Source organism: Carassius gibelio, chromosome B15, assembly GCF_023724105.1.
Source record: "Carassius gibelio isolate Cgi1373 ecotype wild population from Czech Republic chromosome B15, carGib1.2-hapl.c, whole genome shotgun sequence".
Lineage (NCBI taxonomy): Eukaryota > Metazoa > Chordata > Actinopteri > Cypriniformes > Cyprinidae > Carassius > Carassius gibelio.
Window position 1 is genome coordinate 2,693,082 of NC_068410.1, and position 14,286 is coordinate 2,707,367.

General features: G+C 36.3%; 1 protein-coding gene across 1 annotated transcript in view; it reads right to left on the bottom strand.

The window, feature by feature from the left end:
- The window catches only part of LOC127972622 (diacylglycerol kinase delta), a 31,099-nt gene extending 17,478 nt beyond the window's left edge, over positions 1 to 13,621 (bottom strand). Inside the window, exons 1-4 of the mRNA XM_052576265.1 lie at positions 13,462 to 13,621; positions 7,218 to 7,325; positions 6,713 to 6,793; positions 533 to 637 (exon numbers count right to left, since the gene is read on the bottom strand). Of these exons, the coding sequence (XP_052432225.1) occupies positions 533 to 637; positions 6,713 to 6,793; positions 7,218 to 7,325; positions 13,462 to 13,587 (420 nt within the window). The 5' untranslated portion in view covers positions 13,588 to 13,621. The remainder of the gene's footprint in view (positions 1 to 532; positions 638 to 6,712; positions 6,794 to 7,217; positions 7,326 to 13,461) is intronic.
- Between the last annotated feature and the right edge of the window lie 665 nt (positions 13,622 to 14,286).

Here is a 14,286-nt window from a genome sequence, read left to right on the forward strand (position 1 = left end):
AATAAAATATTAGATGGAAAGTTTTAACCAAAAGATAATTAGAAATTGGCAACTAACTATAATATGTTTAAAATGAAGCACTAAAATTAGTAACCGGAAATAAACAAAAACTGAAATAAAAATCATTTAAACCTAAAAAAACAACAACAACTAAGATAATAGTAATTCAAAACAAACAAAAAAAGCATGCAACAAGATTAATAAAAACCTAAACTAAAATAAAAGCCCATTCAAAATAAGGATATATAATAATAGCAAAATAACTCTGTTACAGAGATGAATGGTTATATATATATTATTCAAATCAAATGCATGCAATACTTTTGGACGGATAGAAAAATCAAGCCACTTATTATATACACATTTTCTACAGTTTTTATATTGTTTTCCTTACAACTATTGATTTGTTCAACAGCGGTTTATTCCAGTGTAATCTGTCCTTGAGCAACTGCTCGAACTAGAAATTAAACCGTATTCTGATTCGATTTTGTTAAAATGATTCAAATGCTTGTTAAGAATGGAGAAAACTCACCTCAAAGTGTTCTCTGTTCTGAACACTCTTCAGAGCTGCGATCCATTCCTCCATCTCTTTCCTGTTTTCAGCACACAGAACCAGCCGACGACACGGAGTGATCACCTACAGAGAGAGAGAGAGAGAGAGAGACGGGGGGGGGGGAGAGGGAGAGCGAGAGAGAGAGAGAGAGAGAGAGAGAGACGGGGGAGAGACAGAGAGAGAGAGAGGGAGAGGGAGGGAGGGAGAGAGGGAGAGAGACAGAGAGAGAGGGAGAGAGACGGGGGAGAGAGAGAGAGACGGGGGAGAGAGAGGGAGAGAGAGAGACAGGGAGAGAGAGAGAGAGACGGGGGAGAGAGAGGGAGAGAGAGAGAGAGAGAGAGAAAAAACTCATGAGAAACTGAAGAAATCAGAATAGATTAGTTCAAGTATCATAAGCTGCTTTACCCACACGTAACCTTAAGTGTGTGTGTGTGTGTGTGTGTGTGTGTGTGTGTGAACACTCATGGCTCCAGAAACATGTGCTTCTACCACAAACGAAGTTCAGGGAACAAGGAACACACTGTCCACTTCTTACACACACACACACACACACACACACACACACACACACACACACACACACGCACACACACACACACCAAAGAGCTCTTGTTATCCAGATTGTATGGTGCCAACTAGGGCTGGGTGACAGACTGAAAATATTTCAATAATTCTGCTGTGATACGATTAAGTAACACTAAGAAGAATATTGGAAAGATTTTAAAGGAATAGTTCAACCCCAAAATGAAAATTTGATGTAAATGTGCTCACCCTCAGGCCATCTGAGATCTAGGTGAGTTTGTTTCTTCATCAGGTTTGGAGAAATGTAGCATTGCATCAGTGTCTCATCAGTGGATGTGCTACAGTGAATGGGTGCCGTCAGAATGAGAGTCTGAGAAAAACATCACAATAATCCACAAACATCTTGATGGATTTGTTTCAGCTTTTGTCTTCTCCAGATGTTAACTGATGGACTGGAGTGCTGTGATGTTTTTATCAGCTCTCATTCTGACGGCACCCATTCACTGCAGCACATCCACTGATGAGACACTGACGCAATGCTACATTTCTCCAAACCTGATGAAGAAACAAACTCATCCTAAATGTTGGATTACATGAGGTTGAGCACATTTTCATGAACCGTTCATTTCTGGATGAACTATATCTTTAACAAGCTATAGGCCATTCATTTCACCTTAACACTGTAAGATTAGATTAGTTTCATGTTGTTATTTTTTTTAGCTACTCATGAGTAAGAGAATGCGTTAAAAGATGTATAAATAGCATCTGAGTATCAAAAAAGTTGCATTATTACTCACAAAAGTCCACAGAGGCGTGTATTTTTCATGCTTCAGTGTGTATCTTCATGCATCGTTATAGTGGTGCATATAAATGAAATATTCAGTGACAACTAGTGTATAAAAGTGACTCGCTTCTTTTCTAACTAGATTTTAAATGCACTTTTCTATAAGGTCTTGTTTGTAAACATCAGTTAAAGCATTAGTCAACATGAACTAAAGGACAATACAAGGGTTTATTCATTGTCGATAATGTTAAAAGACAACTTTTAATAAAAAAAAAAAAATGCATTCATTAAATGAACTTAAACATATTTTCATTGTAAATAATATATTGTTCATTATGTTAACTATTTTTTTAGCAAACTAAACCTTATTGTAAGTTTCATCAACATTTTGAATCTCTTTTGCATCCCATTTTAAGCTTTCAAGTTATTAAGTACATAAACGTCAAATATCATTAAAAGGAGAATATTAAGATATACTTTAAAATCTCTGAGCACATTAAAAACCAGGGATTTAAAATCAAATTAAACCTAAAAAAAAATTTTAGTGGAGTTTGATGACAGAAAGATGATGTTTTCTTCATGTCAGCTCTGTCAGTAAAGTAAAAGGACCAAAGACGCCCCAAAACAAACCAAAGGCATTCATGCAAACTGATGTTCTCACTGAAATCACCACTTGTGATAAAATTAGAACAGAATGCAAAGTAGAATCATGTTCACTAGTGGCCACAAACGTCTGGAACTCAAACTCTTTCAGCTGTATCACGACAGCCAAACCATCAAGCATTCAAACGTGTGTGTGTACACTAACTTCCCAATCCGTTTCCTCCAGCTGTTGACAAAGACCCTCTGTTCCCACACAGTTAAAAATAACTCTTTCCTCCGCCAGCACACACACACACACACACACATATATATACAAACCGATCATATTATTCATTTCACAGAGGAGTACACAAACTGCCTCATAAAACCAACTAAAATATACAGACGCATGGATCAGCTGACACAGCGGAAGACACACACACACACACACACAGAGAGAGAGAGTCAGTGTGTGTCTGGTTAATGTCTTTGATGTAGATCTCGATGCCACTTCTATCTCTTAGACAAACACACATTATCAGCGCTGTCGTAACGCCAGCTGAACCGTGTCATACGACTCAAAGAGCTTCAGGGATTCAGTTAGAGCTGAAAACATCCTGTTTCTAACACTTTAACACACAGCATAAAGCACCTAGTGAAATACACTACAGTTAACCCTGGCTCAAAGCAATAGTAAAGTACTTCACTCAGTCTATCCAAGATCAGGATGAGTTTGTTTCTTCATCAGGTTCAGAGACATGTGTCATTGCATCAGTGTCTCGTCAATGGATGCTGTGCAGTGAATGGGTGCCGTCAGAATGAAAGTCTGATAAAAACATCACAATAATCCACAGGCAATCCAGTCCATCAGTTAACATCTGGAGAAGACAAAAGCTGAAACAAATCCAGCATTAAGATGTTTTTAACCTCAAACTGTTGCTTTTATCAGCTCTCATTCTGACGGCACCCATTCACTGCAGAGGATCCACTGGTGAGACACTGATGCAATGCTACATTTCCTCAAACCTGATGAAGAAACACGTTCTTGGATACAGTGAGGGGGAGAAATTTCAGGTAACTTAGATTTTTCGGTGAATTAATCACACTGTAGCACTGGGTTTCACGTTACTGTCCGAAGCATGAAACAACCAGGAAATCCAAAATATTAACCCATGATTAACAAATATGCTAAAACCGCACTTGAAGCCTCTGTGTGTAATGCATTATAATGGTATTCATAATGTACACTGCAACTTCTGATAAACCAATGACGTGAGTTTGGGGGCGGGACTAACCAATCTGTCTGACTAACCATTGGCAGAGCAAGCAGGAAGAGTGTTTGAGAGTCTGGTTTGAAAGCTTTAAATGTTGCAATTCTTCATGAACATGAGTCTTCGTGAGTCACGAACATTTCACCTTAGTTTTAAACTTCAACACTTCAAAGCCCAACTCTTGCACAACACAGGCTAGTGACGTCTGTTAGAGCACGCGGAGTCCTGAAGCACACGGAGAGGAAAACCAGCTGACCGTCCAAGCCAAATCAATCTGATCTGCTCCAAAATCAGACAGAAACACTTGAGTCAACGGCTCTTGAACAAGAAGGAACTTTTGTGACATTTATCAGATCAATTTCTCTCCAGTTTCTTTAACCCTACACACATTAAAATCCTACAATAGTTTTTAACTATTTGTTTTCCGGTCGTGTATTCCTTTAATAAAAGCGTATTCTGTTATTGCATCTGTAAGATTAATAGCTCTGTTGTTTTCCACATTTACTAGACGCTTTGGAGGAAAGTTTCTGCTGAATGAATGAATGCATGCAAAGTTAATGAATTTTTCCTCGCCTATTAGTAATTCAAGCTTGAATACTTAATAAAAGCCAAAGACGTCAATCTACATGTTTACCTAGATAGATAGTCATAGACTCGTGTTCAATGCTATGGAAATATATAAAAATAAAAGAAACACTTTTGTTCCGGAAATATTGCAGTTAAACCATTCAAGAGTTTTGTGTCAGTAAATCCTTTTTTTTATATTTTTGAAATAAGGCTCACCATTTATTTGATAAAAAACACAGTAAAAGCAGTAATATTTTGTAATATTATTTCAGTTTTAAATAAGTGTTTTCTATTTGAATATACTGTAAACTATAATTTATTTCTGTGATGCTCCGCTGTATTTTCAGCATCATTCCTCCAGTCTTCAGTGTCACATGATCTTCAGAAATCATGAAAATATGAGGATTTACTGCTCAAGAAACATTTCTGATTATTATCAGTGTTGAAAACAGTTAATATTTTAGTGGAAACTGTGCTACATTTTATTTTTCAGGATTCTTTGATGAACAGAAAGTTCAAAAGAACAGCACTTATTTGAAATAAAGATCTTTTGTAACATTATAAATGTCTTTACTGTCACTTCTGATCAATTCAATGCATCCTTAATGAAGAAAAATATTAGTTTCTTTATAACAGTCTTGTCCACCCTAACCTTTTGAACAGAGGTGTATGCAATTCATTTTGATCAATTTAATGGCATATTACTTAATTTGGCAAATATTTTAACCAAATGACAGCCCTGCTCTATAAAGTATTATTAACATGCAGATCTAATCTAAACACACACACACACACATATATACAGAGGCTCCTGTAATTCTGATCCCAAGGCCAATACACAACACTGGACACAATGTTCAAAACACACACACACACACACACCCCTATCTAAATAAAAACACACGACAGACTTGAATTGTTAACATATAAAGTTATTTATGGTGATTACAGATGACCAAAATCTAATCCTAGCCCTAAAAAAGAGCACACAGTAAAAACACATCAGTTTACTTCATGAATCATTTCCACATCTAAAGACATCGGCAGATATCCACAAAGCAAATATTTGCCAGATTTCCCTCATCTGTGAGTAACTGTATACCAAAAGTATGATTCAAATCCAACCCGCGACTCTTCTGTGGAACAAAAAGAAGATATCTGGCTTTTTTTATATCCATACACTGCGGTTTGTAGCTCAAGAAAGAAGCGTTGAAAGACACGAGGTGATGATTTTGAGGTGAACTATCCCTTTAAGTAAGCACACGCTCGCTCTCTTTCTCTCTTTCTCTCATTCCACACATTCTTTCCTCTTACTTATTTGCCGGCAAACTCCAGACGCTCTTCTTTAGTCTCTCTATCGCTCTCTGGTTTCCGGTCTGTGTAGGTTGATCAGATCCATGAACCGGCTCAGCCGCAAATCATTCCTACTTCTCCTTCCTCAGCTGATCCATGTCTCTTTCCTTCCCTCTCTCTTTCAAAGACTCCTCCCTGTTTCCATCACCATGACTCAGAGACCCTCCCACAACCCAGCAGCGGCCAGAAGAAATGCATATGAAAACACACACACACACACACACACACACGCACGCAGCCCAGAACGGACAGAGCATGGAAAAGCATGAGCTCCTCCCTGCAATTAAACTTGAATCAGTCCAAATGTCAGCTATAAATACACTTCAGAACACGCACATCTCAGGCCGCGCTGTTTATCAGATCCAGAATTTTCTCAGAAGCTTCATTTCCTCGCTGAGAACGTCACAGAAACCCAGTGTGTGTTTACTCAACTCCACTTTTAGCACCAAAGCGTCTCCAGAAGTCTGACCTAAGAGAGAGACTCTCAAAGCTAAAAAGAGCTCTTTAAAAAGGTTTAGTACGTTTTATTTTAGGGGTTATCCGTGGAGTTTAGCACTAAGACTTTATATTATAAACAAAAAAATAATAATCTTATGATTTTATCCCATATCTACAGATCAGAACATCACAGAGACGTAAGAGTGACGCTGAACACTTTTATGATGCTTCAAATAAATGCTGTTCTTCAGAACTTTCTAATCATCAAAGAATCTTGATTAATACAATTCATCACCGTTTCCACAAAAATATGAAACCACAAAACCGTCTTCAACATTGATAATAATCAGAAATGTTTATCATATCAGAATGATTTCTGAAGATCATGTGACACTGGAGACTGGAGGAATGATGCTGAAAATACAGCTGTGCAACACAGAAATAAATTACTGTTTACAGTATATTCAAATAGAGAACAGTTATTTTTAATTATAGTAATATTTTACAATTTTACTGTATTTTTTAAATCACACTGAACCCAGACCGTCAAACGGAAGTATATGTCATATGAATGTAATAAACAGAACCAATTGTGTGTGTGTGTGTGTGTGTGTGTGCACATGTGTGTGTGTGTGTACTCACGGTAAAGCTGTTGTTGACGTTCTTCGTGCTTGATTCTGCGACACTGGCATCCGTCAGATCCACTTCATCAAAGATAATTGACTGAAAACAAATCAGCAAACATCGATAACGTTTACTTCTACACACATCTACAAATATCTGCAAACACAAATTGTCTCCAGAAATAAACTAAAGCTTACAAAACGTTCCTCCGATGATGTCATCAAAGGTATACATATGTACATTATATTTGTTATTTGAATAAAACACACACACACACACACACAGACAGTATAATATAAATCATATATATGATAAAATATACATTCACAAATATATATACAGTATATATTTAATATTTAATTTTATTATAAAATAATCTACTTAAATGCTCTTTTAGGGTTTAGGTTAGTGCGTACAAATTATAAATAGCTTTAAATATAAATAATATAGCATAGGCTATGTTCTCATTTACACAGCTACTTAAAAGTGTGTGTGTGTGTGTGTGTGTGTGTTATTAACAGACCTTGGCCGTCTGAGCGTAGTACAGCGTTCTTCCCCGCAGTTTAAAGTAACGTCTCTTCCAGCGCTGAAAATTAGTCTGTTTCATCAACTTTCCTTCTTTTAAAATTGTCTAGAAGAAGAGAGAGAGAAAGGTATGTAAAAAATTCATTTTGTTCCAGTCACTCGCGTTCATTTACGTAATAAATGGCATCATCATCCTCCTCGAGCGGCTCTTTACACATCATAACATCTCCCACAAACCTGTAATGGAATTATATTTTTACACCAAGACACCACATACACTCCAACCTCAGAAACACACACACACACACACACACACACACACACACACACACACACACACACACACACACACACACACACACACACACACAGCCTGCAGTTCCATGTTGCACCTGAAGGGAGCAGCAGAGCTCAACACTTCACTCTGACATCTGGTTTCTGATTTGCAAGCATAACTATTAATATTGTTCACATTTGAGATTGATTCCTGCAGAGTTTGAGCTCCAGACATGAATAACTCTTTAAAGCATGTGTGTTGTGTTCATTCACTGAGTAATCAGACACACTGTTTTTACCCGCTAGATCAGACAAATGAAAAAAATCCCACAGACATTCAATCTCATCGTGCTGTACGACAGCAAACACACACTTAAAGAAATCGGACGCGGGATACTGCAACATTCAGACTTTAAAAACACATTACAAAACTAGACTTACTGCAGAAACAGGCTGATAAAGCATCATATCTTCAAAAGTCAAGGTCGCTTTGCTTCTACAGCGAGAAAAAAGCATGCAAACATTTCACGCATGAATTTGCAGCAACGTAATGAGACAAATGCAACTTAATCTGAATGCTTTACAAATTAACAGAACATAGCAGACAACAGGATTTATTGAGATGCATTGCCATATCAGCATCACAAGCATGTACAGATTGGTTTTACTGAATATGCATGCACAGTCAGTATGGAGTAGAAATGATTGAGTGAGATAAAACAGCACAAGCACAAACACAGATGGATGTTCGGAGAGTGTAACAGACTAACCTGGCCCCTAGTGCAATCCATGAGACACAGGTCAGAGCAAGAAACCTCTGACTGACATGAAGCTTTCACACACACACTCTCTCACTCATGCTGGTTTCCGCTGACAGTAAATGCCCTTTTCTCTGCCACTGAAGACACCTGTCATTTCAGCTCACACACACACACACACACACACACGCGATGGAGTCTGAAACACACAACAGCGATCAACCCACAGGAAGCTTGACCCGCTTGTGCAGCGCTCAGGCTTTGACAAGAGCTACCAAAATAGCTCACTCCAAGCCTTGATGCAGATAATAGAGCAGTTTCCTGACCGCACGCTAACTTTACATCTTTACATCCGCACGCGCTGCAGCATGAATGACATGAGCGTCTGATGCAGCTTTAATCAGCGTTATTAACTAAAACACTTGTTCTATACTTGAAATTAAATAAACATTACATGAAAATAATGAAAATAAATATTTAAAAATGCAAACTTATTTTACAGCTAGTTGCAAATGCAACAATTCATGTTGAAGTGCTAAAAAAAAACTACAACTAATGACTAATAAAATAAAAAAAAATATTTTAAAACAAAAATAGAAATGCACAACAAAATTACAAACATTTTCACTGAAATTAAAATGAAACCAAAAATATAACAATAAAATTTCATTCAAACTATTAGTGCTGTCAAATGATTAATCACATTAAATGTTTTTGTTTACATTGTATATATGTGTGTGTGTACTGTGTATATTTATTACATATATATAAACAGAAACACATGCATGTTTATATTTAAGAAAAATATATTTATATATAATATAAATTATTTGAACATAAAAATATAATTAAATACATGTTCATGATTTCTAAATATATACTATTCATGTGAAATTTATATATATATGGTACATGACAAATATTATAGTACACACATAGGCCTATATTATATAAACAAAAACTTTTTAGGATGCGATTAATCGTGATTAATCATCTGGCAGCAGTACAAAATATTATTAATTTATTTAAATCATTAAGTAAGTCTTTTAATTAAGAAATAACTGAAATAAAATATAAAAAACTCAGTTCATGTTGTACTAAAATAACTAATACTTAATAATTTATTATTCAATAGAAAAAAACTACATAGACATACTTTAAAAAATAAACTCACAAAATTAAAACGAAAACAGAACATTAAAAATCTAATTTAAAATATGAACGAAAACTAGTATGTGTTGCTAAACTGATTAAATACTAAAGAGAAAGCAAGCACGTGCAGTATAACACACACAGTATATAAGGAATATATTTACATATACTTCGCAAACATCACCAAACTGCAATCAACAGATGGCGTTTACAATCTGCTTTGTTGTACTACTTGGATCTGATTGTATAACTTTTGAGCTTTTTATCAAATGTTCAATGTCAAAACTTGTGAGATAACAGTTATTTGGACTGGAAGAGAAAGAAATCTCATATGTTTGTCTTAATGCTGGATGCGTTTCATCTTTTGTCTTCTCCAGATGTTCACTGATGGACTGGAGTGCTGTGGATTATTGTGATGTTTTGATCAGCTCTCATTCTGACGGCACCCATTCACTGCAGAGCATCCATTGATGAGACACTGATGCAATGCTACATTTCTGCAAACCTGATGAAGAAACAAACTCATCCTGATCTTTTAGTAGCCAGAGGGTGAGCGAACGAAGTCATTTATCCAAAGCGTTTGCTAAATGAAGACATTTAAATGTAAATAAATACAGATGATTAAACAGTCGCATCAAGAGCCTCTAGATTGACAGCGTGCAGCTGTGCGACAGCGAGTGTTCAACAGCTGTGAAAACTGTACTGCATAGTGTTTACAGTCACAAAGATGCTGTTCAGTAAAACGTGGATTTAACTCCTAACGAGTGCGCTGGAATCAGCGGAGCGCCCGCTGGTCAAACGTGACCTTTCAGTGGACAGATGCCTGCGGTTACTGTAACGCTTTCATCTCACCCCTGTCTGAGGAGCCTCAAAGAGCCCGTGATCGATCTGAAGCGTGACCTTTCTCCTCCTCACCACGCGCAGCACAGAACACAGACACGATGACTGCACAGAGACGAGACACGGCTTCTGCTTCTCAGAATTCAGCGGTGTTTACAGGCTGACCCTGCTGCACCCGGGCCACCCACGCTTTACTGTTAGGTTAACTTTACGAATGCCTCGCTAGACTTCAAGGAGTAGTGCACTTAAAATAACAAACCTTATCATTCACCCTCATGTCCATGTCTGCTCAAAGACAAAAAGGGGTTTCCAAGCATCAAAAGCAACAAAGTATAACACAGCTTTTAAACTTTGAGCCATACATTAGATGTGTCCGGTTTAAATTTTTTTTTTCTTTTTTTTTTTTTTGAGTAATTATGTTATGACAATTAAATTTTCAGTTACCATGATTTATGTAATTCAGCACAATAATAGTTTATATATATATATATATATGAAAAAAATATATAATAATAATAAATAAAAAAATAAAAAATATATATATATATATATATATATATATTTTTTTTTTTTTTTTTAAATATATATATATATATATAAGTACAGGTCAGAATAAGTATTGTTTAAATTTTTACATAAATATTTTACACTTATGACAATGGAATGGAACATTTATTTCACAAAAGTTGTTTGACAGTCTATAGTAGACACTTTGAAGTGTCTTAAAGTAGACAGTTTCTGTTTAATTAAACCACTTTTGTAAATTTGATGCAAACACCAAAATGGGACGTCGAACTTTTCCTGGACAATGAGCTAAATTTGACCTTTTGTGTTTCTGAATTAATTTTTTGCATTATTAATGCTTTAATGAAAGTATGGACAACATTTTTTGGCTGTGCATATACAAACAGGTAGGTCACGCTAAAATCACCCATGCGGCATTCAGTTTCAGTATAGTTTTTGCTCAACTTTTTAAAGGCAAGTACAGTAAAAATGGCCATCACCAAACAATCATTAAACTTTTACTGTTGATTCCATTAAGAAAAACACAAACATTTTTTTTTTTTTTGTATTACAAGTTTTCTGAAATTTTGGTTAAATACACTATTTAGGTATTTTTTTTATTAAGTGTACACTAATTTGAATAAATGTCCAGAACAGAAATCTTAATTGTTAAATATTGTCGAAATATACGATATACGATAATAAACGTTTTTACAGAAGAGATTTGGCATTTCTCTTTTTATCTGTGAATAACTTTAGCAGAGTCAACAGCCAAATAAAAAATAAAAAATGCAATTGAATAAAATACAATGTTACAATATTTTATAGAAATTAAGATTAATTCCATATAAACAACCCCCTCAGTAAAATCCTTCAGAATATAGGCCTAGATATGAGTCTGGTGTTTATAAGTGCTGCCGAAGTGGAGAAAAAACAACTCATTTTGACAAAACATATTTAAAAAATATATACATTTTCAAATATAATAAAAGACTCTGGCTGTGAATTTCCCTTCGTCATGAGAAACAACAGCGGTTCATTTTCTAGGTGAAAGCATCAGAGAATCATCTCACAAACCTAGAATGTGATCTCATCTCACTAACCATACGCACAGGTTTGTGAGCCTCTGTTACTTTATCCTAACCATAACCATAAATCCAGACCTAATTCACACAGAAAGCAACTGATATTTAGAGATAGCAAAAATATGATTTTGATGGTTTATTTTTGAGTCTTTTGAATAGATTACGCATTAATGAAACCAGATCCAGCATACTGCAGGAATGCACTAAATCAAAGAAATCTGCCAAAACGGCAAGATCAAGCTTTCAGGAAGTCTATTCTGCAAGAACATGTTCTCTTATTCTTTATCACTTTATCTTACATTCAGCTGTTTGTCAGGAACTGAACAAGCATGAAATGTCAAGACTATTACTAAGATTCTGATCGTAACTACTGATTTTTAATAAGTGTGAATAGTGATCAGATCTTTGGTTTAGCAGCTCAGATCTTAAAGCTGTAGGCTACACAACATCCGCTTTAATACAAAACATACATCAAATCTCCAGCCTTATTTTGCTTTACATAATTATGTTTTTAATGATAGTGGAGGCTAAACCCAAGTTACCGCAGTTTTACTGTAGTAATAATAATAGGGTTGCAACATTTCTGGAAACTTTCCAAACATCCCAGGAAGTAAAGTATCCAATATTTATGGAATGTTTTGCTAGAAATGTTCCACCCCTAAATAATAATAAATGATATCTATGATGTATGAATAAACCTATGCCTAGTAGAGAGTATAATTGTAAGGTTTGAACTTGTAAAACAAACTGGCCGACAGACAAACAGACGGAGAGATAGACATGCGGGTAGCCACAGTTTCCACCAAATTAAGAAATATTTTGAACATATTTTGCGGTAACAACATTTTATTTTGATGGTCACTTTTGAACATTCTGTTGGCAGTAAGCAACGTTGCACTTAGACGTCTCCGAACTCTCATGATTATAGTGTTAGCAGACTGTCTGATTAATATCCACTAACTCCAATCAGACATTCACTGACTTCCAGTAATTCTGCATCTTATTCTAGCCCTAACAACACCAGTCTACTAATACTAATACTCTACCAACACTCTATTGAGAGCTAGGAAATACATAGCTGCAACCTTACTTAGTCAACAGAATGTGTTAAAGGGACAATCGAAACAAACTGTTTGGCTATTGTTTCGAATATTATATATGATAATATGTAATTTCCATAAATTTATACATTATTTTCTATATTTTCCTCCTTTTTAGGATTATTTATGATTATATATATATTTTTACCACAGTTTTACTATAGTAAAATAACTGTAACTGCTGCAGAAAGTATGGTCCTTTTTAAGCGTTTGAATGTAACCGCCGCGCTTTCACTGAGCTGCAGATGTTACAGTGTTTCATTTTCAAATTCACAGATTCCAAACAAACAGTTACAATGTTGCAATCCAGCAGAACACGCGCGCGCGCAGTGCGCTCATCTCAGACCCGCGCGGTTCCGTTATATTCACACCCTCTCGTCTCAGCGACCGGTGACCGGTGTCGGTCGGAACCGGAGGCTCTGGACACGCAGGAAATGTCGCGGATCTCAGACGGGCCGCTCGCTCTGAGCTGAGGCGATTTTCGATTTGCAAACCCAACCTAAACACACACGCACGCGGTGTATTACCTTGCTCCGGATCTGACCAGACGTGGAGACCTTCCGTATGAGTTTCTGCGGGGATCCGTGCTCCTGCTCCGGTTCGCTGTCCGAAGACTCGGCCTCAGCAGCTGAAGCAGCACCGACCGCCGCCATCCTGCGCTCCAGCCCCCGGGATTCACGCTCTGTTCCAGCGGGACCAGCCTCACAGCGCCCCCGCACGGACAGACCAAGCACTGCCGCCGAGAGCGCCCTCTACCGGACAGAGGAGCTGTGACCGAGATACTGTACAAAACGAGCGTGGCCTAAAAATATTTAGAGACTCAGAAGCAGAGGTGGACAGTAGCGAAGTGTTTTCAATTTATTTACAAAATTATCTGTACTTTATCAGAGTGTTTTTTTGTGTGTGAATAATTTTACTTCACTATATTCCAAAGCACAATGTCTTGCCTTTTACTGCACTAAATTTTTAATTCAAGTTTATTTGTATAGCACTTTTCACGATACAAATAGCTGCAAAGCAGCTTTATAGAAAACATAAGTTTCTATTTTATTGTTTCTACATTATATTTAATAGTAGCTTATCAGTGGTGACTGTGAAGTTGATGTCCATATATGACAGAAATGTACAGTAAAATTTGTGCACTTAGTCAATGACATCAAACAGACAGTAAACACTGTTAACGGCAATGATTATATGTTGTGATTAAACTTAGAAAAATGTGTTAGTTTTGTTTCATTAATGAAGATTTTTTTTTCTTTTTTTACCTTTAATACTTAAGAACATCAAAAATGTGGTTCCTTCTTGTCCTCAAGTAAAACTTTGAATTACTTTTACTTGAGTAAAATTATGAG